Here is a 27,706-nt window from a genome sequence, read left to right on the forward strand (position 1 = left end):
AACACAGAAGGAGAGAACCAGTTCATGAAAGTTGTCTCCAACCGACACAAGCACACACACACACACACACACACACAGAGAGATGCAATAATAAATAAATGTAAAACAACTCAAACCAGTATAGTTATAGTAAGATCTGACCGAACAGAATAAGAAAGGTAATTAAAAAATATTCAATTCCCCAAGAAGATAAAAAGCTTGTAAGCATGAATATTCCCAGTAAAGTAACTTCGAAGAGTGGGAAGCAAGCTTTGGTAGGACTGCAGAAGGAGACTGAGCTACTGCCATGGTAGATAATTTCCAGACATACCTTTCAATTCTCACAGAGGCCAGAGGAGGGCATCAGACTCCCTGGAACTGTTGTTACAGTCAGTTGTGAGCGGCCATGTGAGTGTTGGGAATTGAACCCCAGTCCTCTGGTAGAGCAGTTAGCACTCTTAAACCCTGAGCCATCTCTCCAGTCCCAACATGTGTGGACATGCAGCTGCCATGGTACATGGAGAGGTCAGAGGGAGGACAGCTTATGGGGATCAGCTTTTGTCCTTTCACTGTGGGTTTCAGGAATTAAACTCAGTCAGTCTTGGTGGCAGGTGCCTTTATAGATGGCCCAATACACATATTTTTAAAGATACCATTTATTAATTGAAAAATCATAACTACTGAGGAACAAATGTATGAGATCAATACATTGTGGATTATGATGCATAATTGAAATACACTAAGGAAGAACTGTAGATGGGAAAATAGTCCATGTTTATTGGAATAATTCAAGTTTGTCAGTTGTCTCCAAATTGAAGAGATGGTGAGGGTTTTTCTTTCTTGGTACCACTGTTGTTTTGACCAGGTTGATTCTCTTATGACTGCCATACATTGTGGGTATTCTCTTTGCCCCCTCTCCCCTGGTGACAGTGGTACATTCTTTACCATTGTGAGAATGAATCAAAGAAGCCTGCAGATATGGCCAGATTTCCCCGTGAACCAGAATTGCCTCCAGTGGAGAACTGCCTATTCAGTGCAATTACAATCAAAATTTCCAGAAGGATTTTTAAAACTGAACATGATGGACTGATAATAAAATGTGTTTGGAAAAATCAAAAAGTCAAGAATAATACATGCCACATGAGCACATTTACCACACACAAACACACACACGCATGCACACCAAGAATAGTCCAAACAAACTGTGGTCCACAATAGTTCACATCACATCTATAATTTCAATGCTTGGGAGACTGAGGCATGAAGATCTTGAGTCCCATAGTGAGTCCCTGTCTCAAAACAGAAAAACTGAACATTCCCCAAGAAAGGTGAAGGCTTCTTTCCTAACTAAAGCTAGAAACATGGCAATCCCAGCATGCTATTGAGGCAGGCAGGTGCGTGTATGAATGCGATAGAACACTGTGCCCAGAAAACAGCTGTGCATTTTGCAATCCTAATAAAGTGACAGTGACATAATTTCAGATTTATGAGGGAAGGATGAATTGCTCAATAAATAATAGAGCACCCCCCTACACACACACTAAAAAAAAATGAGATTGGGTTTCTGTCTCAAATCTTGCATGCACACAAAAATTACAGATAAATTAAGGACAAAGGCATAAAAGTAAAATTTAAAAGTATTTAGAAGAAAATTTTGGAAAATGTATTTTCTGTAATATTAGGATAGAAAGATACTCTTTTTAGACATAATAAAGAAAGTGGGAATAGGGTCTTACTTCTACCACATGAGTCCCAGGGATTGAACTCAGGTACTCTGGCTTGGTGGCATGTGCCCTAACCCACTGAGCAATCCAATAGACAGAAACTATTTTTTTTCTTCTTCTGTGGTTCTTGGCCTTGAACTCCCGGCCTCATCCATACTACACAACACTCACCTCTGAACTATGCCCTCAGCCCTGGAGACAATGCAGATTGTAAATAAACAACAAAGGAGCTAGTGAGTGTGCCGTGTGGTAGGCAGTATTCTGTTGCCAGCACAGTGTCCTGTGTCTAACCTCCTCCACCGGGGTAGAAGCTGTGGATGATTACCCGTAATTGCTGCATTACATGGCGGCAGGTCATTCAGGTGGACTTCATCTAATCGCAGCACTCAGAAACATAGCGCCTTCTCCAGCCACTTTCAGAGGACAAAGTGAGAGGTTCCAAGTCAGAGCAGGACATAGCACGCTGCTGCTGCTGTTCTGAAGATGAGGGTGAGGAAGGTAAGCGGCTTCTAGTAGCTGCAAGTAGGCTCTAGTTACCAGTGACCAAGGAAATAGGACCCTCAGCCAAGAGGAGCTTAATTCCACCAAAACCCAAATGACCTTGGAAGTAATTCTTCCTCAGTCCTCAGACAAGAATTCTGACACCTTGATTTTGGCCTCAGACCCAGAAGCAGTTCAGTGTGAGGAAGTGTCTCCTTGCTTTCTTCCTGCTGCTTTTGTATTTAAGTCTGACTCGTGTTGATTTTTGCGCCATAGTAAAGTCAGGGTCTTATTTCGTTGTGCCTGTGAATATCTGGTTTTCCCAGCTCCTCTTACTGAAGCACCCATCTGTCCTCTTTCTGCCGTGTGTTCTTGGCACTGTTGATGCTCAGCTGACCGTAAGCGTGTGGATTCATTTCTGAGCAGTCTGTTCTGATCCATGGGTCTATATGTCTGGTTTGTTCCAGCACCAACTGTTCTGATCGGTTTTTGTGGATTTTTCTGTCGTAGATTTTGAGATCAAAACCCACCATATAGAGAGGAGAAAGAGATCAGAAGGCTGTGAGAAATTTCCTAACACATATAACTAACTGATGAGGGATCAGCGTCCAGAGCACATAGAGAGTTCCCACGAATCGGTGTAAAGCGGGGCAAGATGGACAGAAAAATAGGCACGGAGGACTTTTTGTAGCGAAGTGAAGGAAACATGTAAGGAAACAAGGAGCACTGCTCATGATGTCAGCCTGGCAGCGTTATGATAGCAACAACAGCTATAAGAGGAAATTGTGAGCAAATATAATTTCCGACAGCTTCAGGACCCCTGGAGCCACTCCTCTTTCATGGCTCCAGTTGGGCTCCTTATCCACTCTCTTCTCCATCCCTCCTTCTCATTTCCTGCTGTGTGAGGATGCATTTGTTTACCTGCCTGGTTATTTACCTACAGTCATTAGGGATGACTCTTGACATTTTGACATGCTACTGTCGTCTGCGAATGCATGACCCACATTCCTAGCTCTTCTGGTATGCACGTGGCTGGGCTACAGGTCAGACATGCTTATTGAAGACAGTGACGTTAATGGCTGTGAGTTATGGCTCAGGAGCCACGTGAACTGGTTTTGGTGTGATCTTGGATATATTGTTTAAGTCCTTCCCTTGCAAATTGGCCTTCCTGATGTGACGATGACGTAGACTTGTGGAGTTGGCGCATGAGGTAGACGAACTGACACAGCTACAGTACAGTGAACTTGGCTGTCATCTTTTTCATTCTTCCCATCACATCTGAGACCAGCTTGGTTTCTCCACCAAGTTAGAGTTTGGGGTATTTCTTACTGTGTTTCTTTTTTTTACAGAAAGAAGGATGGAAGACTGAGCTGGGGCCATGTGTGTTTTCTGTAGAACACCAGACTCCGCTTTGTTTCTTGGTCTCTTATGAAGGGTTTTGCCATTCTATCCGCTTGGGATTTGTGACCTGGGTCCGCAGGGCAGAAAGATAACCTCATACTTTAGATAATCTGGCCAACTCAGCGTGAAGCCAGTTGTTCCTACTCCCGGTGTGGCAGCATCTGCACACACCTCTAGCTATTTCCACTCTAATGGGTGGACAGTGTGAAAAAGCAACACTGTCCTTTCAATTTCCAGGTTCCAGACATCCACATGCTGCAGGACCCCAGCACCGCATCTCCCCATAGAGGGTTTGGGGAAGAGGGCCATTCTGGGCCTTGTTTCTTTTCTTGACCATCAATCATTTTATTTTCTTTTAAAGGTTAGTTACTTTTAATTATGTCTATTTGCATATAAGGTTCTTGTTTACTTTTTGTTAGTTTGCTTGTTTTTGTTTTTATATTCCAATCAAAGTTTCACCCCACTGCCCTCTTCCTGGTCCCCCATCCCCATCCACTCCTCCTCCACTGATTCTCTTCAGATATAACCAGGCATCCCGTAAATATCAGCTATGGTATATCAAGTTGCGGTGATACTAGGCACCTCCTCTTCTACTAAGGCTGGATGAGGCAATCTGGTAGGAGGAATGGGCCCCAAAAGCTGCCAGCACAATCAGTGACAGTCCCTGCTCTCACTTTTAGGAGTTATACACCTAGTTACACAACTGTAATATATATGCACAGGGCCTAGGTCAGTCCCATGCAGGCTCCTTGGTTGTCGGTTCAGGCTCTGTAAGCCCAGGTTAGTTGGTTCTGTGGGTTTTCTTGTGGTGTCCTTGATACCACTGGGTCCTATAATCCTTCCTTCCCTCTCCCACATGATTCCTCGAGATTCACCTAATGTTGGGCAGTGGGTCTCTGCCTCTGTTTCCATCAGTTGCTGGCTGAAGCCTCTCTGATGACAGACTAGGCATCAGTGGGTTTTCTTTTGTTTCTTTTAAAAGTTAGTTTTGTCTTAAAAATATCTCACTGAGTGTTGCATGTTGAGTTATGGAAATCTTGTGTGTGTGTGTGTGTGCATGTGTACATACATGTCTCTATGTGTATGCATGCATGTGCATGTGTATGCATGTGTCTGTGTGTGTTCCCACGTGCTTACTGAGGATTGAGCTTCTCACATGTCAGGTAAGCGTCCAGCCCCTCAGCTACTCCCCAGCTTGGGTACTGGGGACCCCCACTGCAGTCTCACTCAGCTGTCTCTTTGTTCCGGAACTGAGCACTTAACAGTTTGTGAATTCTCCCATTATTCTTGAGACCACTTGGTAGCTGTGACTTGGGTTACATGTGTTTATGGACAAAAGGCTGAAATGAAATTGCCTTAACTCCCTCTCCAAAGATCCCCAGTAATAAAGTAGGCTCTTCCTTCCTTTCTTATCTACCCACTTCATTTAGTTTTTTTTTAAAAAAATCTTTCTAAATGCCTGTTTTTCTTTTTTATTTTTATCACTCTTAAAAATTGTCTTTCCTCAGCAAACCCTAAAAATTCACCTTTCAAGAAAAAAAAATATATTTGTACACCCTGTCTCTGGTAACAAGAAATAGCCAGAAGCAGGACAACAGAGCAAAAGAGAGGTGTCTCTGGAGTGGGGCTTCTAGAACGTTTCCTCCAAGGTCATGGTACTTCATTCCCTCAGTTGCTGGAAAGTTGGTGTCTAAGGTCCCTACCCCTGTCCTTCTCTGGGAAATCCTTATAGCAGGAGAGAGTCTCTTTGTCTGGCGTCATGGTCCCTCCTGAGGATGTGCGTACTGATGGGCTGTGGTCCAGCTCTCTTGCTTCTTGACAGTAACTGTGAGGAGAGCCTAGCTTGACAGCGTCTAGAAGGATCTATTGCGTCCTCTCTTGCTCTAGTTCAGTCCTGCCTCCCGCACCCCTCATGTATCTTAGAGGGTGTTTTCTAGGGAACTCAGCAGTAGCTTTCTCTCCAGATAGAAAACAAAAGACAGTACTAGCAGGTGGCTGTGAAAGAGAAAAGAGAAAACAAGTGCAAGAAGCGCTGATGGCTGCTGCGTTTGGGTGAGGAACACGTGTGTGCCGCATGTCATTCTTCTTTTTTTTTTTTTTTTTGGAATTACGAACAATAGAGAAGCTATTTATTTAAAGGGGAAAAACGTACAGATCACTGTCACAGACAACAGCCCTCTGCTCAATCAGGAAGGGAGCTAGTCGCTGGAAGAGGAGCCAGAAGCCAGAGTGCAAGCAGAGAGAAATGGCCGAGCACATGTCATTCTTGAGCCTTTTCTGTGAGTTTAAAATTGTGAGGAAAATGGAAGTTTTAAAAAGTAGAAGCGAGTTCAGTTGCGTGGGAATACTCAAGTATAATAATGTTCCAGGAGGATGAAATGGAGCAGTATGGTGGCTCATCTGCGATCCAGAAGATTCACTGTGAGTTTGAAGCCAACCTGGACCACACAATGAGAGAAACTGGAGTCAAGATTCCAAAAATGTGTGAGTTTGAAAAATTACAAACTCCATCAGCATGAAAATACCTTTATACCTTCCTGGTTCTTCAGTAGTTCCCTGAACTTGCCTTGCCTTTGCCTCACCTTCTTTCTGTCTTGTGTGTGTTCATGTGTGTGCATATATGTTTGAAGATGTACATGTATAGAGGCCAGAGGTCAATTTGGGGTGTCTTTCTCAATGACTCTCTACCTTAGTTTTTGAGATGCAGTCCTTCGCTGAGCATAGACCTTGCTGATTCAGTTAGGCTGGATGACTCGTGAACTCCAGGGACCTCCCCATCTCTGCCTCCCTAATGCTGGGCTTCCTAGGTGCACACCACTGTACCTGGCTTTCTATGTGACTTCTGGAGATCCCAACTCAGGTCCTCATGTGAATATAGCAAGCACTTTACCAACTGAGCCATCGCTTCAGCGCCTGGGTGTTTTCTGAGGTAGAATATATTATCTTTTATGAAAACTTTTTTTCTTAATCAAGTCTTACTGCGTTGCCCAGAATGGCCTCTGGAGCTGGGCCATAGCTCTCCTCTTTCAGCCTCCTTAGACTGCAGTGCATACCACATCCTGGTTCTGAAGAACGACTCAGCGTGACTGATAAAAGTTTACTGAGAAGACCCTATTGATCTACCATGACAGCGTTTGTTAACACTAGGAGACAGTCTGGATTTGTTGGTTTATGGGACATCTCAAGTCCAGGGTTACAGTTGTGCTGATAATGTCTTGTAGCCTGTTGGTTCCATATCTAGCCTAAGAGCTGTCACGGGGCCCACCAGTTCTGCTTTGAGGTATTATCTGAGTGTTGCAGGCTCAACAGGATCTCCAGCCTCTCCAGATAGTCTCCACACGTTCTGCAGCTGCAGCCCTGAGCCGCTCATCTTCTCTGCCTCCCTGGCACTACTTCCTGTGGCATTTTCAGTCTTGACTTGTGGAAAACCAGAAGTGCATGTATAGTCACCTAATCTAATGGAGCACACCTCACTTCCAGTGTGTGCTGTCTGATATCAAGCAAGGAGGGAGGACCATGCTCGTCCACAGGCTCTCTGCAGCTGACTGCTTTTCTTGTCCACAAACAGATTCATCACACTTGAGCATTGTGTTGCCTAGTTTTAACTGTCACCTTGACACAACCCAGAGTCGCCTCACTGAAGAATCTCGGTGAGGGACTGTCTAGAGCAGGTAGGCCTGTGGGCGTGCCTGTGCAGGGCTGACTTGCTTGTTAATTGAGGAGGAAAGACCCACCCTTGTGTGGGCAGTAGACTGGGTTCTGAACTCTGAAAGAGTAAAGAACACGCGCTCTGTACAAGCAACAAGCAAGCAACACTTGCTTTCATTTCTTTGCTCTCAGCCCTGGCTGTGATGTGACTAGCTGCTTGACTTCCTCTTAATGACGGACTGTGATCTGGAATTGTAAGCCAGATAACCCTTTCTCCTTTTTTCCTCAAGGTTACAGCAATGGAAGTGATACGAGAGGGGTGACTCTGGGCCAGTGCCTCTCAAAACATGCATGAGGGTTCCCCTGTGTGACATCCTGGGCTTGACTTCTCGCAGTTTGGTCAGAACTCTCTGAGCTGCTTATTACCCGACCCCTCTGCTGTGAAAGCCCAGACCCATGTCATTTCAGAAATAATTCTGCTGCTGACTAATGAAGGAGAAATCATTATAGTTTCTTAGGTGCTCTGAGTCCCACTGTTGGCCAAGATTAATTAGAAAATGTCCAAGTAAAAATAAGTCCATTTTAATTACTCATTTTCACATAAGGTTACAACAAAATGAAAAACTACAAACATAGTTCCTGCAGGATCTGGCACCTACTGTCCTGTGCCTTCTGTCCAAGAGGTTCCTTCTGCCAGACAGGATTTCCGACTTCTGTGTTTTCTGGGATGCATACCATCCCTCAAAACCCCTTCAAATTTACTTGAGGATGTTCTGTAGTTACTTAGGAAAGTCAGTTTTTCACTGTAAGCCTGTCTGTGTGCGAGGCTTAACTTCCTGTCAGGCTGTGGACTTCTTGAAGGTAGAGCCTGTCTCATGTGGACCTGTTGCTTCTAAGGTGTTTTTCTTACATGATCCCAGACTTATATACTTCTCACAAATTTGGGGGCTTGAATGTGAAAATTTTTAAAGGTAAATAACTTTAAAGTCTGGCATGTTATATGTAGACAAAAAGAAGAAAGAAAACCAAACCTGGTATGATGGCATATACCTCTTGAGGTTCGAAAGAAAATGGCTCCCATAGGGAGTGGCATTATTAGGAGGTCTGGCTTTGTTGGAGTAGGTGTGGCCTTGTTGGATGAAGTGTGTTACTGTGGAGGTGGACTTTGAGGCCTCCAATGCTCATGTTATGCCCGGTGTGGAACATGGACTCCTTTTGCTGTCTGCAGATCAAGAGATCATGGAGAGCTCTTAGCTTCTTCTCCAGCACCAGGTCTGCCTGCATGTTGCCATGTCCCACCATGATGATAATGGACTAAACCTCTGAAACTGTAAGCTAGCTCCAATTAAATGTTTTCCTTCAGAAGAGTTGCTGTGGTAGAGGTGCCTCTTTACAGCAGTAGAAATCCTAACTAAGACACCTGTAATCCCAGCTATACTTAGGAGGCTGAAGCAGAAGCATCATGAGTTCAAGGCAACCTGAGCTATAAGTGAGACTATCTCAAGATAAAATACAAAGAGCTCATGCCTGGTATGCATAGTACCCAGGTCATTGTCAAGTACAAAAGAGAGAGAGAGAGAGAGAGAGAGAGAGAGAGAGAGAGAGAGAGAGAGAGAGAGAGAAGAAAATTTTACCACGTGTATGTTGTCACTTTTTTATTTTTAATTATGTGTATGTCTGTATGTGTATCTCTGTGCAGGTTTGTACACATGAGTGAGTGCTAGTGGAGACCAAAGAGGGCTTTAGTTCCCCTGAAGCTGGAGTTACAGGCTGATGTGTAGCACTCGGTGCTGACAATCAAACTCAAGTGTTCTGCAACAACAGTGCGTGCTCTTACCCACTGGCTGCTCTCCCACTCCCTCCCACATCTTAAGGAGTGTAAGCACGGTTAGGAGTGAGACCTGCAGGCACTCACTTAAAACACGGGGTCCTTAACTGTGGAAACTTTGTGTCATTCCTTTCTCTCGGGGAAGTCAGATTTGATTTCATAACCCTCACGGAGTCTTATCTTTATATGTATGTATTCTCAGGCTTGAAAATCTTTTTAAATACATGAATAAATTGTGATTTTGAAGCAGAATCTCACCGTAGAGCCCAGGCTGGATATCCAGGCTGACTTCAAACTTAGTCGTTCTGTCTCTGCCCAAGTGCGTGCTTACAGACATGCAGCCATCAGGCCAGGCTAGATTGCCTTCTACTACACAATCTATCCAAAGCACGGAATTCATAGTACATTCTTATAAGTACTTATCACACATAAAGATTCAACTTAATTGGAAGCATATGCTTTTATGAGTGAAGAGGGACCATTCACCCACGTGAATACCACTCATTGCTCACTGTAAGCACGACACTGCATCCATCTTATTTCATGATTTTTATAGATAGAAATGCTGTAAAAACTTGTTCACATAAATCATAGCCAGGACTAGAGGTACTTTATTGTAGCACTGTCAATCAGTCCTATGATTTCCTTTCAACTAATGTGCCAACAATTACCTAGTGGCTTACTATAGAAATATTTCCTATCTCTTGTCAACTGCAACTTGATGGAGTCTTTCTTCCATGCTATTGAAAGCAAAGAGTTGGGCACACATTGTTTGGGGAAAGATTTTTTTAAACACTCATTAGCAATAATTTACTTTTTCAATTTCTGTGAATAATACAAAAATCCACTGTACTAAATTGTATCAACTATTAATTATACTTGTTGTCTAACCTAATTAAAAATTGCAGGGAAATGAAACTGACTATGTATTTTTCAGAAACTGATTTTATAGTTTATACTTGAAATGTTTTCAGCTCTTCAGAACAGCAGATTTGGTTTATGCAATTTTTAGTAATAGCTCTCATATAATCTACTTGAAAAATGCAGTCTTCATTGTGAAAACAATAAATTGAATGGGATTTCAAGTGGCCTTTTCTCCATAAAATGCCTTATTTATTCTAATAAATATAAGCATTTCTCTAATTTATTTTGTGGTAGTTTGAATAGGAATGTGCCCCATAGACTCATGTGTTTGAATGCTTGGCCCATAGAGAATGACACTATTAGGGAGTGAGATAGTAGGTGTGACCTTGTTGGAGGAAGTATGTCCCTGTGGAGGAAGGCTTTAAGGTCTCCTATGCTTAAGCTATGCCCAGTGAGGTACACCGTCTCCTTCTGCTGCCTGTGGATCAAGACATAGAACTCTCAGTTGCTTCTCCAGCACTATGTCTGCCTGCATGCTGCCATGATGAAAATGGACCAAACCTCTGAATTGTAAGCCAGCCCCAATTAAATGCTTTCCTTTTAAGAGTTACGGTAAATGGGGTGCACCCACCCACGGAGACAGTGGGGCTGATCTATTGGGAGCTCACCGCTCACCAAGGCCAGCTGGATTGTGACTGGAAACGCAGGGGATAAACCCGGACTCTCTGAATATGGCGGACAATGAGGGTTGCTGAGAAGCCAAGGACAATGGCACTGGGTTTTGATCCTACTTCTTGTTCTGGCTTTGTGGGGGCCTAGCCAGTTTGGATGTTCACCTTCCTAGACCAGGATGGAGGGGGGAGGACTTTGGACTTTCCACAGGGCAGGGAACCCTGACTGCTCTTCAGACTCGAGAGGGAGGGGGAGAGGAGTGGGGGGAGGGTGGGAGGAGTGGGAGGCTGGGAGGAGGCGGAATTTTTTTTTTTCTCAATAAAAAAAATCTTAAAAAAAAAAGAGTTACGGTAGTCATGATGTCTACACAGCAATAGAAATCCTAACTAAGAGAACATTCAAATCTCTATATCCTTTACAATTACATTTTTATTTACTTATTTTGGGTGCATGAGTGCATGTGTATGTGTGTCCATGCATGCCATAGCACGTGAGTGGAGGTCAGAGAACAATGTTTGGTGCCTTTACCCGCTAAATCATCCTGCCTACCATCTGTTTGCAGTGGGGGGCTTCTTGTGGAGCCCAATCTGGCCTTAGAATCTATGTGTAGCAGACACTGACCCTGAACTCAGGATCCTCCTGCCTGTGCCTCTGCAACGCTAGGATTTCAGGTGTGCACCACCATGCTGCCACAGGACTCCTAAACCCTTTCCCAAGGTGGCTAGCTCAGGCTTGGAGCCTTGTGAATTGTTGCACTGATAACATAAAGATGTCCCTCTTGGCCCCCACCCATATGCACAGGCTTTCATTGCTCTGCTCTCAGTGGACTCTTCCTTAGAGTGATGTGTTGTTGATCATAGCTGAGGATGGAAAGCACATGAATGTTAAATGAAATTGGCCATCTGTCCTGCTGCTCCATGCTGTGTGTAATACAGTTTTTCTGAATATCAGGTGTCCTGGTATGGACCAGTGTAAGTATCCCATATTGCCATGATTTTGCTTTTCAAAAGACTATGTTTGAGACAAGATGCTGGGCCTTCCCTGTCTTGACTAAATGAGGTCTCCTTGAGGTGGCTTGCCTGTTTTCTGTTCCTACTATTGGTACCTTATGTTTGGGGAAGAAGACCCGTTCACAAAGCAGACAAATGATAAGTCTTTGATTTGTGTAGTAGGGGAAATTATGAATGGCAAAAAGGAAAGAGCTGGTCAAGCCTTCTCAGGCAGATGAGCTTTTGGAAGAAAGATCTGAAGATGTTGCAGAGCTGGGAATTGATTCCCCTAAAAAAGTCAGTGTGATCTTGGGCCCCGGGAGTACTTAGATTCCCCACAAGTGTACAGACACCAACATGAGGACAGTGGTCTTATACCTCTTATTGTCTACCACAGCACCCCAAGATAGAGTATGACTAATACTTTTTAGAGGTCGTGTATGCTAAGTAAATGCTATACAACTGAGCTGAGTCCTGGCCTAAAGTTTTACCGTTAGAGCTGGTACTAATAGACAGTAACTAATCTAGGAAGATGAAGGACATTAAGACTGAAAAATATGCCAAATGTCTCCCATCCAAGTACTAATCAGGCCCGACCCTGCTTAGCTTCCAAGATCAGATGAGATGGGGTGCATTCAGGGTGGTATGGCCTTAGACAAAATATGCCAAATGTAATAAACATAAACAGACATACCAGTTTATCTTCTTTGGTTTATTTTCTCTTTTATGCTTATTTTTTGTTTTACATTAAAGGTTTATTTGCCTCCTCAAAAAATCTATACATTTCTGATCTGTTCCTCCTACACAAAAGACATGAGATTCACCTTTCAGGATTAAGAATCCTTAAATATTATAATACTTATTGTCATCATTCTTACGATTCTAAGATTCCCACTGAGTAGACTTTGTAAGTTCTGGTTTGTTGTATGATACTATGTGCTACTATAATTACCACTACATTTTACATTATTTTCAAAATACTTGAGATAATAAAACTATAACATAATTGCTGAGATGAGACAGGACCATACTTCACACTGTAGATTTTGAACCCCTCTAGGCTCACGAGAGTTGTGAAGTAGTGCATCCTCAGAGGTGGATATTGGTATGTGATGTGAATTTAATAGGTGGAATTAATATTCAAAAGTAATTAAAGTTATATACAAATACAAAAATAATACATTTTTCCCAAAGTAAAGCTTTGTTGACAGTTTATGTTGTTGGCAGAAAACACCTCCAAGGCAAGACTGAGGCTGGAGCAGTGCCAGGATGTCCCCTCGCCTGCTGAGCCCTCCCTGTCCAAGGACTCTCCTCTGCTCAGGATGAAGACATGGAAATCAACAGAGGTGAGATGCTCCAGTTCCCTTTGCCACTGTGCCAGGTAACCAAGCACGGGCATTAAAACCTGAGTGTGTTCCTTTGCAGCTCTGCGGGTTATGTGCTGAAAGATGCATCTTGACATCGGCGTTTTATGTTATTAGGGGTTTTAAATATCAACAAGGCAAAATCATGTTGAGTTTTCTTTTAGTTTGTGCTGTTTATTTTTTCTATTGCTTTGGAATTCTTTCTGCTTAGTATCTATTAACAATGCATTTGGACCATTTAATCTGTCAATTATTTTTTGTCTTTCATCGTTCCTGCTGCATTTTAGGCTGTCTTCCAGTCCATGTGTCCTTTGATTTGTTGGACTAGAACTGTCCCTGCCCTGGGAGTTGTTTCCATTTCAGCGTCTGCCTTCTCTCCCAGGACCTCGGATCACTTCTGTTCACTCACCCTTACTTAGTTCTGTTCTTGTGCACTTTTCTCTAAGTGGTAATTTTAGTACTAAAGAGTTTCCCCAGACTTGATGGAAGCACAGAGACAGATGTTAGGTGAAAAAGTCCTATGGAAACATGCAGCATTTAGAGCGGGGAAGGCTGGGATAGCAGACACAGCGGCAGCCCCTGCTTCTCCGTCACTGACTGTCCTCTCCATTGTCCTTTCGCGGCATCTGCATGTATTTTATTCGGATGGTTTTTAGATCTGTTGATTTTCCTTTTGTCAAGTGTGAGCTTTTTGATTTTAGACTATTGGATCATAAGCTTTTCTTGCATGGGTCGTGCGTGCGTGCGTGTGTGCGTGCGTGCGTGCGTGCGTGTGTGTGTGTGTGTGTGTGTGTGTGTGTGTGTGTGTGTGTAGGTCTAGAGTCCCTCTTAGCCTCCCTGATTAACAGGTCCTCATTTGCCTGCTCGCTGCAGGACTTACACTAGCAGGTTGAGGTTCTCCTCTTCCATTGATGTCAGAGATATTGCCCATCTGTTCCGTAGAGCCAGGTCAGTGTGTCCCATCATGTGACCAGCTGCTGGAGAAGTGTGTGTGTCCCCTCGTCCGCTCAGGTGGCTCCTGCCTCCTTCCTGTATGAACAGAGATCCAGTGTGCTTTTCCTTTCCTACGAATGCAGCTCCTTGACCACCTACTGCATTTCTTGGGAAGGAGGTTGGGAATCTTGACTCTTTCCTCAGCCCTTCTAGGTACTGAATTTAATGGCTTTCCTACAACTTTGAAAAGGGATTTATATAGTTCAATTTTACTGTCCTTTAATGTACAACTTACAGATTTTTAAAAAATAAAACTAGATAATTTAAAAAGATAAGACATGAGGTGAAATGATTTTAAATTTTACTCTTTCATGATCGCTGGTAGCTTTTCAGTAGAACAGACTTGAATACCCCTCTGTGTAGTAGGACCAGAAACATCAAATGCCACCTGATTTCTTATGTCAGCCTTTAGGTCCTGACGCTTTTGTCTGGTTTTAGACGCGCCCTCACTCACTGGTTTATATAGTACCGTATTTTGTGTCAGTGAGAAGATGGTAGCTGTTTACACAGGAAGTGTTCTAGAAGCTGAGCTTTAACTTTCTAAGACACGATTGTGTGTTAACAATATCCCATCAACTTCCTGACAAGCATGGCCTCCTGTTACACCAGGACATTCAGTGCAGTCCAATATGTCTTCTCTAGCTGTTCCTGTAGCAAAAGACAAACTCTAGCATGCTGAACAGTAAAGCTAACTGTTGCAGTGAACTGCCTGGAGGGGCTCATCTACAAGACCAGCCAGCCCCTTGTTTCCCCGTGCAGAAAGGGAGCCATGTCCAGGGCTCAGGCAGAGTGAGGTGCCTTTGAAATATCTCTGAAAAAACTCAAATAGAAACCTCGTTAACTATTCTCTTTGCACAATCGAGAGTAAATTATCTTAAAAGAGACAAAATTATTTTAGAATCTATTTTTAAAGATTTATTTATATGGCTGTGTATGCCTATATGAGTGAATGTCTCTTGTGTGCAGTGCCTTGGAGGTCAGAGGTGTTAGATCCCTGGAATTGGAGTTACAGACAGTAGTTAAGCCAACAGATGTGGATCCTGGGAACTGATCTCCGATCTTCTGGAAGAACAGCTGATGCGCATGGTCGCACCCAACTTTTTTTTTTTAACATGGGTGCTGGGGATCTGAACTCAGGTCCTCACACCTGTGCAACAAGTGCTCTTGGTGACTGAGCCACTGCTCCAGCCCCAAGTTTCATTTTTATTTGGTTCTGTTCATGTTTCATTAGTTTTCATTACATAAACTTAAGTCTTCTAATAAAAATAGTGGAAAAAATTAAAATGAAATAAAAAGAAATGAGCCAGTAATCCATAAAGGAGTGGAGGGAACCTTAATGCCATTACTAAGTGCAAGAGGTCATTGCCAGTGTATGGACCACAGGAATCCAGCAAGAGGGGCCTGGGAAGGGCAGACTCGGAGAGTACAAGGATTGGAGTCTCTGGGGTGCAGGAAGGGTCTCGGCAGCTCAGGGAGGGCTTTGGGGGAAACTTCTCTATACAATAATGATCAGCATGTGTCATTAGATCTTTGCCAGAACCCAAAGCATGAATGGCAGCAGGGGTATGTTCAGTGCTAACTACAGACCTGAGTGAGTATGTGTCTGCAGTCATTCAGGGACCATGCCTACAGTAACGCTGCAGGTAAGATGGACAGTGTGCAATGAAAACCAGTACCCTGTGCTCAATCAGTCAGTAAAGCCAAAATAGCGCTGAAATGTATTCTGCTTTCTTAGAGGAGACTTTTTATAAAGTCTTCAAGTAAGACAAGTATTTCTGAGAATAATGAAGCTCCAGGAGTTATTATGGAGTTGGTGAGCTGATGAGCTACACAAAAGTGAAGACTTCTATAAGGTAAAGAGATAAAGTAGAAATTCTTAAGAAGTTAAAAACTAAAAATGAACACTAAGCTGTTAATGATATACTTTTTAAATGCATTATCGGTTTATAAATTGATAAAGAGGACGACAGTCAGGATGGCTCTGCGGGTGAAGGCGCTTGCTGCCAATCCTGTGGACCTGAGTCCAATCCCTGGGACCCATGTAGTGGAAGAAGAGAAAACCGACTCCCGCAAGTTGTGCTCTGATGTCTGTGTATGAACTGTGGCATGTGTGTCCCCTCCCCTACACCCCAAAAATGAGTAACTAATACATTAAATTTCTTTAAGAAATTAATAAGCGGGGGGGAGGGGCTGGGGCTGCAGCTAAGTGGCAGAGAGTGCTTTATGTACTTAAGGCCCTGAATCCAATCCACAGCACCAAACATATGCACCTGAAAGGGTGAAATACCTCACAAAAATCTTACTCAGTCTCATATGCAATTAGGTAAAACAAAATTGTATGCCTTTACCACTGATGGAAAAAATGTTTAATTGCTACCAACTTGTATTTGCACTGAGAGGAAGAGTCTCTCCAACATGCTGCTGGATCCAAGCAGGTGCCACTTCTGAGAGCACAATTTGGCACCATTCACACTCAAAACAAGCCCATGTGAGTACTCAGCGATGCCACTATGAACATACAGCTTGAAAAGGTGTCTGTATGAAGCTTTTTATTGCAGCAATTTTAATAGATAGAAACAAGAAAAATCTTGAAATGATTACCAGTAGGTGATGATTAAGTTAATTTACACATCAGGAACACAGCTCAGCTTGTCTTGAAAGAAGCACATTTGTAATATGTACTTCAGTGAAAGAAGCCTTTGTGGGGACAGCACACGATAAATTATTATATTTGTTATGTAGAAAGATGGACAAGGTAGATTGCTTGCTCCTGGGCAGGCTAGAGAGTAATCCATGCATACACACACACACACACACACACACACACAGACTCCATTTAGCTTCCACTAGCTGCCCCAGGAGAGGCACCGCCTTTGAAAGAATGGGCAGGAACTTCGTTCTCTGTTCTTTACCATTCATGTTGTTTGGTGTTTTGCAGTGAGTATTTTCTCTAAGAATTAATAATAAAAGCACAAATATAGCCATTAAATGGACATTTAAGCAGAAGCAATGATGTTGCAGAGATGGGAATGATGAACAAACATAATTAGATTAAGCATAATTTCCACTTCTCTAACAACTCTGATAAGTTCACATTTCTGCAAATAGGACAAATTGCACAGAAATAAACCAAAGGGCAAAATCTGTATATTTTTCATTTTGCAAAATACTTTGTGGAAGCAGCAGAACAGACATTTATCGTCCATCACTATTGATTTAGCAACTCACAGCGACATAGAAGGTTTTGGTCAGCTTTAATTTTGTGTGAACCACTTCACAACATCCCTATCAGTTGCCATGGAAACAGCTGCAACCCTTCCCCCCCCCCAATTGCAGCCTTGGTTGTTTTTTTTTTTGTTTTGTTTTTTTTCATCCAGTGTCCTTGGGCAGCAAAGAAGGTTTTTTGGGGTTTTGTTTTTGTTTTATTTTTGTTTTAGTTTTTGAGGTAATAAAAGCTACAAATAACCTTATTATCAAATTTAATGATAAAAACTATGGAGAGTCTGAAGAAAGAAAACAGAGCAGTATCAATTATAAACATAAAATGTTTCCTTAGTTTTGAAAGTAATACTCTGGTGAGCCCTGCTCTACTTTTGAAAGCTCTGTTCTGCTAAGAATCTTATTTGTGGGACTGAAGAGATGGCCCAGTCAGTGAGAGCACTTGCTATGCAGGCAGGAGGACCTGAGTTCAGAGCCTGAGGACCCACATCAAGAAAGTGTGTGTGGCCATGAGCATCTGTGACTGCAGTGCTGAATGGAGGGACTGGGACAGGGAGGGCAGAGACAGGAGTTATTACTACAAACCACAGCGAGCTCAAGGTTCAGTCTCAAGAGAATAAGGCATAGAGGAAAAGAGGGCATCCCAAGTGATCCTCCAACCTTCAAATGCTTGTGCAGAGACATGTGTTCTTGCACACACACACACACACACACACACACACACACCTCAATGGAAATGGTTAACGATGTAGAAGTTTGCATTTCTTTTTAGCACTAAATGACATTCTACTGATTCACCCATTTATCTACCAAAGCTTGCTTCCAAGTTTTGTTCATCATGAATAAAACTGCCATGAAAATCATGGTGAAATAAGCCAGATTCAGATACCAGATACCACATTTTCTCATCAATGAAGGACATAGATTTAAACACACACACACACACAACTATGTGTAGATTTTTGCCGTTGAGAACCTGAAAAGCTCTGTATCATTATAAAACATAATTACTAAAATATAAAATGAAATTAATGAACCTTGCATTCATTTGGGGGTTTTCTTCTGTGATGTTAGTATTTTTGCTCTGAAATGATGATGAGTTTAATGTCTGCAAAATCCAACAGGTAACCATGGATACACTCTGTTTGCATTATCTTTTATAGCCTTTGCATGGAAAAAAAGACGATACAGATACAAAACAGAAGAGATTCTCATAGTCTGATAGGCTTGACTTGAGTTGGTGACATGTCAGTCTGAGCTCTTGTAATTTGTCTTGTTAGCAAGCTAAAGAAAAATCATAAGATAATTTCACTTGATAGAGTAATGTATTTGATAGAGTCCAGCACCCATTTATGGAAGAATTTAGCAAACTTGAAGCCAGATGGTGGGCAAATAAAATGAATATTATTTCAGCAAATATGGATAGTAAAGGGATGCTGGGAGAGATGGCCAGCATTGTTAGCCTGGAGGCACACACAGTGAACTCTCAGAATGGCTGAACCAGAAACAGTGACAGTACCACATGCTGATTAGGATGTGGAGGGATCAGACTGCTCCTGTTTTGCTGGTAGGAATTTAAAAAGGTGAAGTCACCCTACAACTGGTAGTATCTTATAAAATGGAATACATTGTGGGGAGATAGGGCTTGTGGTTAAAAACACTTCCTGTTTTTGTAGAGGACCCAGGTGTGGTTCTCAGCACCCAAATGGCAGTTCACAACCACCTGTAAGTCCAGTTCCAAGGGATTCAATACCCTCTTCTGGCCTCATTTGGCACAAGAGATACAATGGTTCATAGATACACATGCAGGCTAAACTTTCATACACAATAAATTAAATAAATAAATAAATAAATAAATAAATAAATCTTTTAAAAATATATTTATTTATTATGTATACAATATTCTGTCTGTGTGTATGTCTGCAGGCCAGAAGAGGGCACCAGACCTCATTACAGATGGTTGTGAGCCACTATGTGGTTGCCGGAAATTGAACTCAGGACCTTTGGAAGAGCAGGTAATGCTCTTAACCACTGAGCCATCTCTCCAGCCCAATAAATAAATCTTTAAAAAAATTAAAACCAACTGAATAGGTGTCTGTGCTGGGTGCAGTTAATCCCGAACTCAGGAGGCAGAGGCAGATGGATCTCTGTGAATTCTAGGCCCGCCAGGGCTACATAGTGAGATCTTGTCTCAAAAACAACAAAACCTGAATACACATCCATATACCCCAACAATGGTACCCATAATATCTCATAGACATGGAAATTTACTTATAGCATATAAAAACCTGCACCCAGAAATTTTGTCTGTAACAGCCCAAATCTAAAAAGAACCAGATGTATTTGAATGGGTTAAACATAAGTGTCTGGTGTGCACTCAGCAGGGAAGAGGAAGGAACTTTTGGTGTACACAACAGCTTGGGTGAGTCTCAGGGAACTGCTCTAGATGAAAAGAGCCAGTCCTAAAGGGTTGCATAGTGTGTGGTCCCATTTATATAACACACTTTAAATGTCAAAAGAACAGACAGGCCAAACAGATTTGTAGGAGCCTGGGATAGAAATGCTGTGTCTCTGGCTGAAATCATGTCAGATCCCAAACACATGAAGTCCTAGTTAGGGTTACTGTTGCTATGATGAAACACCATGACCTAAAGCCACTTGAGGAAGAAAGAGTTTATTTCACTCACAGTTCCATGTAATAGTTATCTTCAAAGCACTGAGGGCAGGAACCTGGAGGCAGGAGCTGAGGCAGAGGCTTTGGGATATGCTACTTATTGGCTTGCTCCACCTGGCTTGCTCAGCCTGCTTTTTTATAAACGGGGGTAGGGGTGGGGGAGGAGATGACAGGACCCACCAGCCCAGGGATGGCTCCACCCACAATGGGCTGGGCCCTCCCCCATCAATCACTGATTTTAAAAATGCCCCACAGAGTTGCCTACAGCCTGATCTTATGGAAGCATGTTCTCAATTGAGGCTCCCTCCTCTCCAGTGACTATAACTTGTATCAAGTTGACATAAAACTAGCCAACACACCCGATTTTCTTTTGATCATATGTCTGGGTATGTGCACGTGAGTGCAGTGCCTTCCAAAGCCAGAGGCATCAGATCTCCTGGAGCTGGAGCGACAGGCAGTTGCAAACTGTTGGATGCACATGCTGGAACTCAGCTCCAGCCTTTCCTTAATAGCTGAACCATCTCTCTGATGCAGCTTGTGGTTTTCAATGCATGTATTCTTTCTTGTTTCTGTCAGGACCTAACATTATTGCATGACGAGTATCCTAACCAACTTTTGCCTGCAATACCTCCTCCCATCACCTCTCCTACTTTCTGGATGTCAGAAGGGGAAGCGGAAGTCTGCAACCTCTGGGATGCAGGTAATTTGGTTATGGACAGAAGTTTTTCCAGAAACACGTGTAAGATGTGCTAGAAGGGAAGTCTGCACAAATATAAGGTTTGATTTTGAAATATAGCAACAATTGACTTGGTTTGTTGCTGGTAATCGGGACAGGACTGTATAATAAATCTATCCAGCCATGGCCTTAGGCTCCCAGTTTGTCAGTCACTTGCTTCACTGACTTTTGTTTCTTTCATTTCTTTTTCATTTTGTCTAAAAATTAACTGTAAACCTTGAACTTTTTAGAAAGCTTTAGAGAGCAGAACTAATTTTCTGTTCTTAAAAAAAGATTTATTTTTATTACTTTTTAATATGTATGAGTATTTTGCATACATATTTGTCTGTGTTCCACATGTGTGCCTTTGTGCCATGGAGGTCAGAAGAGGGTAGCAAATCCTCTGGAACTGGCATTATAGACAGCTGTGAGACACCATGTGGGTGCTGGGTATTGAGCCTGTGTCCTCTGTAAGAGCAGCCAGTGCTCTTAACTCTTGAGCCATCTCTCCAGCCCAATTTTAGTATGTTTTTAGTGTAATTTATTTTTGATGAAGTTTAATGAGGGAGCGCCTTCTAAAACAGGCATTAAATGAAAATGTGCATACGCATAATGCACAGCCAGCCTCATTGCCACAGCTTACTTAATCATCTTGTGAATAATTGACATTAGAAAAGGGCACAGTATAGATCTGGGTGTGGTGGCTCACATTTGCAATCCTGCCACTCAGCATGGTGAGACAGAAGGATTGCCACAAACTTAAATCCAGCCACATCCATGCCAACCTAGACTGCAGTGTAAAACCCTGTCTCAAAAAACCTGAAGGAAAGGGCACAGGATAAATACACAAAATGACACCAAAGTCACCTCCAATAAATGACAATATTGGGTCTCATCTAGGCTCTGCTGCTGTCAGGACCCTGTGTTCTGGCTCTGGTTGAACCATTCCCTCCAGTCCCTGCTCTACATGAAGTCCCAGTTTGTGATATACTTTGGAGCTGAAGATGGAGCCCAGGCCTCATGGCATACATGCTAAGTGCACACTCTACACCACACTGCATCCTGGCTGCAATAGGCTTTCCTCTAGGTTTGCTCAGCAAGTAGAGTGGACCATCCTTCACCAAGATATGAATGAGACATCTATCAGGAGCATTTATCACGAGCTATTGTGACACAATTACATCATATAGCAATTGATAATTCAGATGTCAGCCCAGCAGAGGAAGTATTCCCTGATGGGTACCCTGTCAGCAAGGCTTGCAGACCACTGACTCTGAAAACTGTTGCTTTCCTCTGTAATTTCCCTTGTGTAATAACAGCTATGATATCTCCCTACTGCCATGCATTTTCATGTGATGTGTATATGTAATCTCATGATTGCATCTCAATCTTATGGGCACATATATCTGTGGATGTTTAGGAAGATGGCTTTTCATTTAGTTACATAATTTTGGTGTATAGAATATATGCTGGGACATGCTTTATAACTAGATCTATTTGTCCCACAAGGGCTGTGGACATTTAAAAGCCTGCCTTGTTCTTTTGCTTAGGCCAACTGTACACAGCTCACTTTCACCTCAAAGCAAGTTCAAGCTAGACTAGAGGCTTTTTGTAAATAGAGCATAAGTTTAAAACCTTACAGCTGTGCACAAGGTCGGAGTCACAGATGTCCAACCTAGGTTGCTACACAAAGCACCCTAAGAAAAGCATGCCAGTTCTTCACTTGCTAGTCTTCTAACAAAAGACCCATGTCTCAAAGTTTGCTATTGGGCACTGTGCCCCCAGCCCAAATCTGGTTACAGTTTTACTGCTGAAACCTTGAAACCCTTGTGTTGCCATGGCAATGGCTCAACTCCTTATCACTTACCCTAGGAATGTGCTTATGACCAATGAGAAGTAGCCCTTGTAATTTCTTTTTTTAAAAAAATTATATATTTATTATATATACACTTGCGCCAGAGACGATGCCAGATCCCATTACAGATGGTTGTGAGCCACCATGTGGTTGGTGGGAATTGAACTCAGAACCTCTGGAAGAACAATCAGTGCTCTTACCCTCTGAGCCATCTCTCCAACCCCCCTTGTAATTTCTTTATTGCATCAAGGTTCCTGGGGGAAAAGAGTTTTGAAGCCAGAGGAAAAAAATCTAGAGGAAGAATCAAGGAGAAGTTAGAAGTAGGACAGGAGTATTAGAAAAGAAGCAGAAGAATTAGAAGGCTGATTAAAACAAAAAACAAAACCATGTGTGAGTTTGTTCATTTGCCCTCAGATCTTCGCTGGCTGTTACTTCCTCTGTAAACCCTGAGAGGGCCTTGGGCTAGAGTGTCTTGGGACTGGACCCAAAAGCTTTCATTAGATGTCCTCAGTACCCTTCACCTTGTCTCTCTGCTTTTCTGGCTCTCAATTGTACTGTCCTGTCTCACAGAGGTGGCTCCTCATGGCCCCCAGTGTGTTAGTGTGGGCTCACTTTCCTTACTAGCACAAGGGCACCTTCATAAATGGTTCCTTCTAAACGCTTATGAGAAGTTAAAGAATATTTTAATAAATGCAACAAAACTTGAGGTTGTGGTAATACGTGTGTGGGATGGCATTTGCACAGGTAATTGCTATAAATGGCTATAATCCAGGGACAATTTGCTTGACATTTAAATTTTAATTAATTAATTTTTGAGACACTGTCTCATTGTATAGCTTTGGCTGGCCTATAATTCACCACGTAGACCAGGCTGTCCTGGAAATAACTCTCAGATCCACCTGTCTCTGCCGCCTGGGTGCTGGGATTGAAGGTGAATGCCACCACATCTGCCTTGCTTAGTGTTCCTGTGACATCCTTTACAGCAGGCAGCCGACGTCCGAAAGCTTGAAGGCAGAGCAGTAGGAAAACTTTCTTGTATTCTAACATCATCTAACATTTCTGCCTCGTAGCATTTCAAATATAGACTTTCTTTTTGAGAGCAGTTTTAGATTCACAGAACTCAGTGGAAAGTGCAGCATGTCTCTGCTCCTGTGCAAAACACATCCAGCTTGTCGCTCTCCACAATTTTTACAGTCAGACTTGTGTTGATGCAATGGTCATTCTAAGTCTGTAGCTTTGTCCCAGTTCACTCTTGGTGCGGGACATTCTGTGAGCTTAACTAGCATGGCATACATCCACTATCACAATACAATGTAGCCTTGCCCCACACTCCCTCTGTGCTCCACTGTTCACCCCTGCCTCCCTCAGTCCTGTCAGCCACTGACCTTTTTACTGTCTGCATAGTGTTTCCTTTCTTAGAATGCCGCACTGGAATCATGCATAAGCACCTACTTTAGATTGGCTTCTTTGAGGTTCTTACCTGACGGAAAGTTCTCCTCATGGCAGGATCCCTCCTTTCTCCTGAGTATAGAATAAGATCATTGATTTGCCCACTATAGGACACTTTGGTTGCTTTTGGTTCTGCAGATATGGGGTTTTGTATGAATATATTTTTCCCTCTAACACTTTAACACAAGTGAAGTTGAGTATAGCTTCAGAGGCCACCCTGAAGATGAGAAGCCACAGAACATGCTACACAAGGGAATGCCTCTACTGTTTTTCTTAGCCAGAACCCATCTAAGCCAGAGGGGCTCTTCTTGTTATTTTTAATATGTGAGTATGTGGGGTGTGTGTGTTCATGTATGGATGTGTATGTGCAAGTGTATGCACATGCCATATATAGAAGAGACTTGATGTTAATGCCAGGTGTCATTCCCAGTGGCTTTCTACTTTGTTTACTGAGTCAGGCTCTCTCACTGAATCCAGAGCTCACCAATTCCTACTAGTTTCTTTAGCCTGCTTGCCCTGGAATCCTGTCTTTGTCTCCTGAGTGCTAGGGTTGTGGTCAGGCTCCACGCCTACTCTGCTTTTCTGTGCAACAAGCACTTTATCTACTGAGCCATCTCCCTAGATCCTTTTCCTATTTTTACGTCTTTCTTTTCTCCAGCCTTTCCCTGGCTTGCTAAAATGCAGATCCTAGCATTTCACTTCCCAGCTTCACAACTGTCAACAACTCTCTGCTGCCAGTGAGATAAATCTAATTTTTTCATATTGTCATATGAAATTTCCATAGTTTGATCCCAGCTTATCTTTCTGATCCCATTACTCCAAACAGTCAGTACTCTCAGGACTCTGCGACATTCCGTGTGTAGTCCCTTTTCTTTAGACTGTCTTTGTTCCAGGGTGACATGCTGGTCTAAGTTCTGTGGTGTAAATACCATTTATTATGTTCATGGATTCTCTGGGTCAGGAACTAGGACAAGGCACAGTGGGGGATGGTTTGCCTCTTCCATGATAGATAGATGTCAGAGCCTCAGCTGAGGAGCTCAAAGGCCAGGACAGGAATCTTCTGAAGGCTGGCTCCCTCGTGTGTCTGGCCATTGCTGCTGGCTATCCACTGGGGGCCTCAGTTCCTCTCCACATGAGCCCATTTAAGTGGTCTTTCCACGTGGGCTAGCAAGAGCTTCCTCACAGCATGGTGACCGGGTTCCCAGGGTGAGCATATTCTGCCCAGTAGAAGCTGAATAATCGATCCCAGAAGCCACGCCATTGTGCTACCATTATGTTCTGTTCATCCGGGCAGTTGCAAAATCCTGCCCAAGCTCACCAGACAGGAGAGAAGACCTCTATCTCTCTATGGATACATGGATTTCATACAACACTGAAAGAAAAAAAAATTGGGTAGGATGCACGTTGGCATATACATTTATGTGCCCATTTGCGTGTTTGGAAAATGTCTGTCAGCTTTCTATCACATTATAAATATTTGACAAAATCCTATTCAAATAGCAAGGCCCAGAGAAAATGTCATGACTGTTATAAAATCCTTCTGTGTGCTAACTAATTTCTCCTTTCAGTATGGTCTCACATGACTTTCCTAATACCTCTATTATAGGATTCTTAAATTTGTGGTTTAAATTTATGGTATAAATTATACTTGCTTTATAACTGCCTAGCTAATAAATTGATATACTCATTAAAGACATTTAACCATTGGAAATAAAACCCCTCTGCATCCTGACCATCTTTATCCAGCACAGTCATCTAGCTCTAAAGGGTAAGCAGTTAACAAATTGGTGGGATGTTTCTAGACCATTCTCTGTGTATTTATACATATATATTTTGAATTATATGCAGCTAGCTTTATTTTGTTTTAGAACATAATCCTTAGTTTTTCCTGAAACTATGTGGCATGTAAGAATACCACTTTGGCAAGACCCAGTAACACCACTTTTGGGTATATATCCATAGGATGCTCAACCGTGCCACATGGGCATGTGTTCAACCACATTCATAGCAGCTTTGTTTGTCATAGCCAGAACCTGAAAACAACCCAAATGCCCCTTGATCGAAGAATGGATGAGAAAAATATGGTACATTTACACAATGGAGTACTACACAGCAAAAAAAATAATGACAGCTTGAATTTTGCAGGAAAATGGATGGAACTAGAAAATATTATTTTGAGTGAGGTAACCCAGACACAAAAAGACAATTATCACATGTACTCACTCATAGGTGGTTTTTAAACATAAAGCAAAGAAAGCCAGCCTACAAACCACAATCCCAGAGAACTTAGACAACAATACGGACACTAAGGGAGAGTTACATAGATCTAATCTACATGGGAAATAGAAAGTAGAAAAAGACAAGATCGCCTGAGTAAATTGGGAGCATGGGGACCTTGGGGAGGATTGAAGGGGGGAGGGGAGCAGAGAAAAATGTAGAGCTCAATAAATATCAATAAAAAAATACCATTTTGGTGGGGGAGTGGTGAAAAAATTGTTCATTGTTCAGAGCACTTGCTATTCTTTTAAAAGATCAGAGTTCAGTATACACACACACTTAAAATATATAAGAATAAATCTTAAAAAGACAAACAAGAATACTATTTGATTGTCCTTCCATGTTGGTCACTATCCAGAGGTTTTTCTTAATCTTCTATAATATCTGGGTATATATATTATTCCCCTGATAGTGGGCATTTTGCTGTTTTATATTTTTCACTCATAATTATGGCTTTGGCGAATAATTTGTATACATATGTGAGTGTTCTTCAGGGAGGTTTTAGAGACGCTTTCCTACGCTGTATTATCTGCCCATTTTCATTATTGCTATGTTAGCTCCTCAAAGATCAGTGCCAATCCAAGCTTGCAGTACACACGAGCCCATCCCTCACACCCTCACTAGCACTTGAGATTTTCAAGCCTTACATTTTTATCACTTGTAAGAAAGTTGCATTACATAGCTGGTATAATTGGAATACTTCCACATATTGATTGGGTGTTTTTATTTCCTCCTCTGTGGCTTGCCTATTTATATAATTAACCCATTTGTCATGTGTATTGTTTGTTGTTCATTGAATTGATTTTGTAGCATTACATATATATGCACATATAATTTATGTCTATAATTTGTGTTGCAAATCTCTTCCAGGCTGTGGCTTGTCTTTCAACTCTCAGTGATGTGTTCAAAGAAGTTTTAGGTTTTCTATTTTACTTTTTTCCTTCATAGCCAGTATGTGTTTCACACACACAAAGACCTGAATTCAGATCCCCAGAGCCTGGCATAGAGTAGATTATCTAACAAGAACTCCAACAAGGCATGAGAAGCCCTCTTTCGAGTTGTTGTTTAGGGCTGTCCAAGAGAATCCCAAAACATACAACCTATTGCTGCTGTCCTTGATTGCCCGCAGAGGTAGAAGGTAAATCCCTGTTGCTGAAGTTGCCATGCATTTTGGACATAGAGTCCAGAGAACCTCACCTGGATCTGCTCCGAAAGCCTCTGCCCTGGCTTTCATGGCATCAGAAGGTACCATGCATCTTCCAAAGGAGAGAAATAATCAGCTATGATGCCTGTGAACCATCAACAGCCAGCATGGAACAATACTACAAAGGGTGTAGAAGTGGCATGCGTGTCTTGCCAGTAACCAGTTGCTCTCCTCTTGGGCTTAAGGCCCACTCAACCAAAAGAAAATTGTGCCTGGATCTAGAAACCTAGCCAACTTCCTAAGGCTACTGAAGTCATGGATCTTGGAGGAGAACCTACAACTGCCATTTTACTAGAACAGCATAATTCCTCACTAAATTAGAAATATCTATCTTCATACCTACAGTTAAGTGTGTTCTCACCCCTCATCAA

At 42.4% G+C, this 27,706-nt stretch overlaps 1 protein-coding gene across 1 annotated transcript in view; it reads left to right on the forward strand.

Moving 5' to 3' along the window:
• Positions 1-27,706, forward strand: part of Enthd1 (ENTH domain containing 1) — a 105,113-nt gene that overhangs the window by 28,965 nt on the left and 48,442 nt on the right. The window contains exons 3-4 of the mRNA XM_005354174.1: positions 12,813-12,931; positions 20,412-20,535. Of these exons, the coding sequence (XP_005354231.1) occupies positions 12,813-12,931; positions 20,412-20,535 (243 nt within the window). The remainder of the gene's footprint in view (positions 1-12,812; positions 12,932-20,411; positions 20,536-27,706) is intronic.

This window comes from Microtus ochrogaster, chromosome 15, assembly GCF_000317375.1.
Source record: "Microtus ochrogaster isolate Prairie Vole_2 chromosome 15, MicOch1.0, whole genome shotgun sequence".
NCBI lineage: Eukaryota > Metazoa > Chordata > Mammalia > Rodentia > Cricetidae > Microtus > Microtus ochrogaster.